This window comes from Mus caroli, unplaced genomic scaffold (genome assembly GCF_978045245.1).
Source record: "Mus caroli unplaced genomic scaffold, Mus_caroli_1 scaffold_8, whole genome shotgun sequence".
Classification (NCBI taxonomy): domain Eukaryota; kingdom Metazoa; phylum Chordata; class Mammalia; order Rodentia; family Muridae; genus Mus; species Mus caroli.
In genome coordinates, this window is record NW_028227263.1 from 123,255,719 (window position 1) to 123,257,261 (window position 1,543).

The following is a 1,543-nucleotide window of genomic DNA, read 5'->3' on the forward strand; positions in this document are numbered from 1 at the left end:
TCAACAGTTGAAGAGCACAGAACAAGGATCCTTAGGATCTCTGAAGACCAACAGTAAGGGAGGGATAGTGGGGAAGCCTGCAGCAAAAACTTTACTGAAATGACTCATGAAGAGACGAGAATCTATAGAAAAGGTGTAAAAGATGATACAAATAAAATTTAGAAGATAAAAGCTAACAAATGTGATCACCAGCATCAGGATAGTATGGGTTGCTCTGGTCTCAGCTTGGCCTCTGGCATCCTGATTGGTAGTAAAGATATGCTGCATTTGCTGGTGATGTCTATGGAGGAGAAGTACCATGGAGACACTGGTCCAGACCATGATGCTCATGAATGTACCATCATGGAAAATCCGCAAGAAGAAAATGCCTACACTGAATCCAGAAATGAAACAGAACAACTTGCTTTTAGAGTCAGTGTTATTGTCTGTTATCTGTGGACCAGTGACCTTAATTGCAATGTAGATATTACTTAAGACACTGAAGAACCAACAACTATAACAAGAATAACTCGTCAAGTTTGGGACACTTGCTCTGAGTATAGCTTTACCTCTATTAACAGGAACAAGAGTGACAAACTGATGGATACTCAGGACACAGGTGGAACACATGTTTGTGCTTCTTGCCACCAGGTGACTAAAGTATTCTAATTTACATTTGAGGTGAGTTGGAGAATTTCTTGGAGCAAAAGCCATCATGTCTGGAAATGAAGTGAGGAAGAGAATCAAGGCATTGGCCACAGCCATGTGGCTTAAAATCACCTGCCTGGGCCTCTGTTTAGAACCAGTCAAGACTGGAGAGATATTATGGACAAACAGAAAGACATTGGCCACAGTCCCAATCCCAAACTGGCAAAGCAAGAGGATCTGAAGAGCCATGTCATCGGTGGTTTTCAGAGATTTATCATGAGCAGACATGGAGAGGGTTTTAACCTACCCTGGAGTGATGATTATATAGGACACCGATGTCCTCATGACTGTGTTCTATTGTCCACACTTATCAATTGATTTGGGACAATTTCTTCTCTTGATAAGTGAGACACTATTCTATTATAGTACAGGAGCTTTGCCTGAAAAACAATTCATGTATAGTAACTCAAAATAAAATTGCTGGGCAGTGGTGGCACACGCCTTTAATCCCAGCATTTGGGAGGCAGGAAGATTTCTGAGTTTGAGGCCAGCCTGGTCTGCAGAGTGAGTTCCAGGACAGCCAGGGCTACACAAAGAAACCCTGTCTCAGAAAAAAAAAAATTATTCTTATTGAATTACTCCTGCCTTGAGATGAATTTTGTATTGCAACTACATCTTCATTGGTCAAGTAGGTCAAGAACACAATAACACATGTTTGAGCACACCATGGGCTTTGCATATGAATACAGACAGGAAAGTAACTAGTATGAGTATGTAATTCTATCATCAGAATTCAATATAATCATGAGGGAGGGGAGGCTGCCAATTGGAGGTAACTTAGTCAATAAAAGAACTTAATAAAAGGAAAAGAAAATAAAATGTAATATAAAAGGAATTAATACAATTTCATTATCTT

The 1,543-nt window shown here is 39.9% G+C and overlaps 1 protein-coding gene across 1 annotated transcript; it reads right to left on the minus strand.

Moving 5' to 3' along the window:
• LOC110287713 (vomeronasal type-1 receptor 4-like) lies at positions 1–954 on the minus strand. Its single transcript, XM_021154264.2, has one exon. The coding sequence runs from the start codon at positions 913–915 to the stop codon at positions 1–3; it is 915 nt and encodes a 304-aa protein (XP_021009923.1). The 5' UTR covers positions 916–954.
• Positions 955–1,543: the final 589 nt, after the last annotated feature.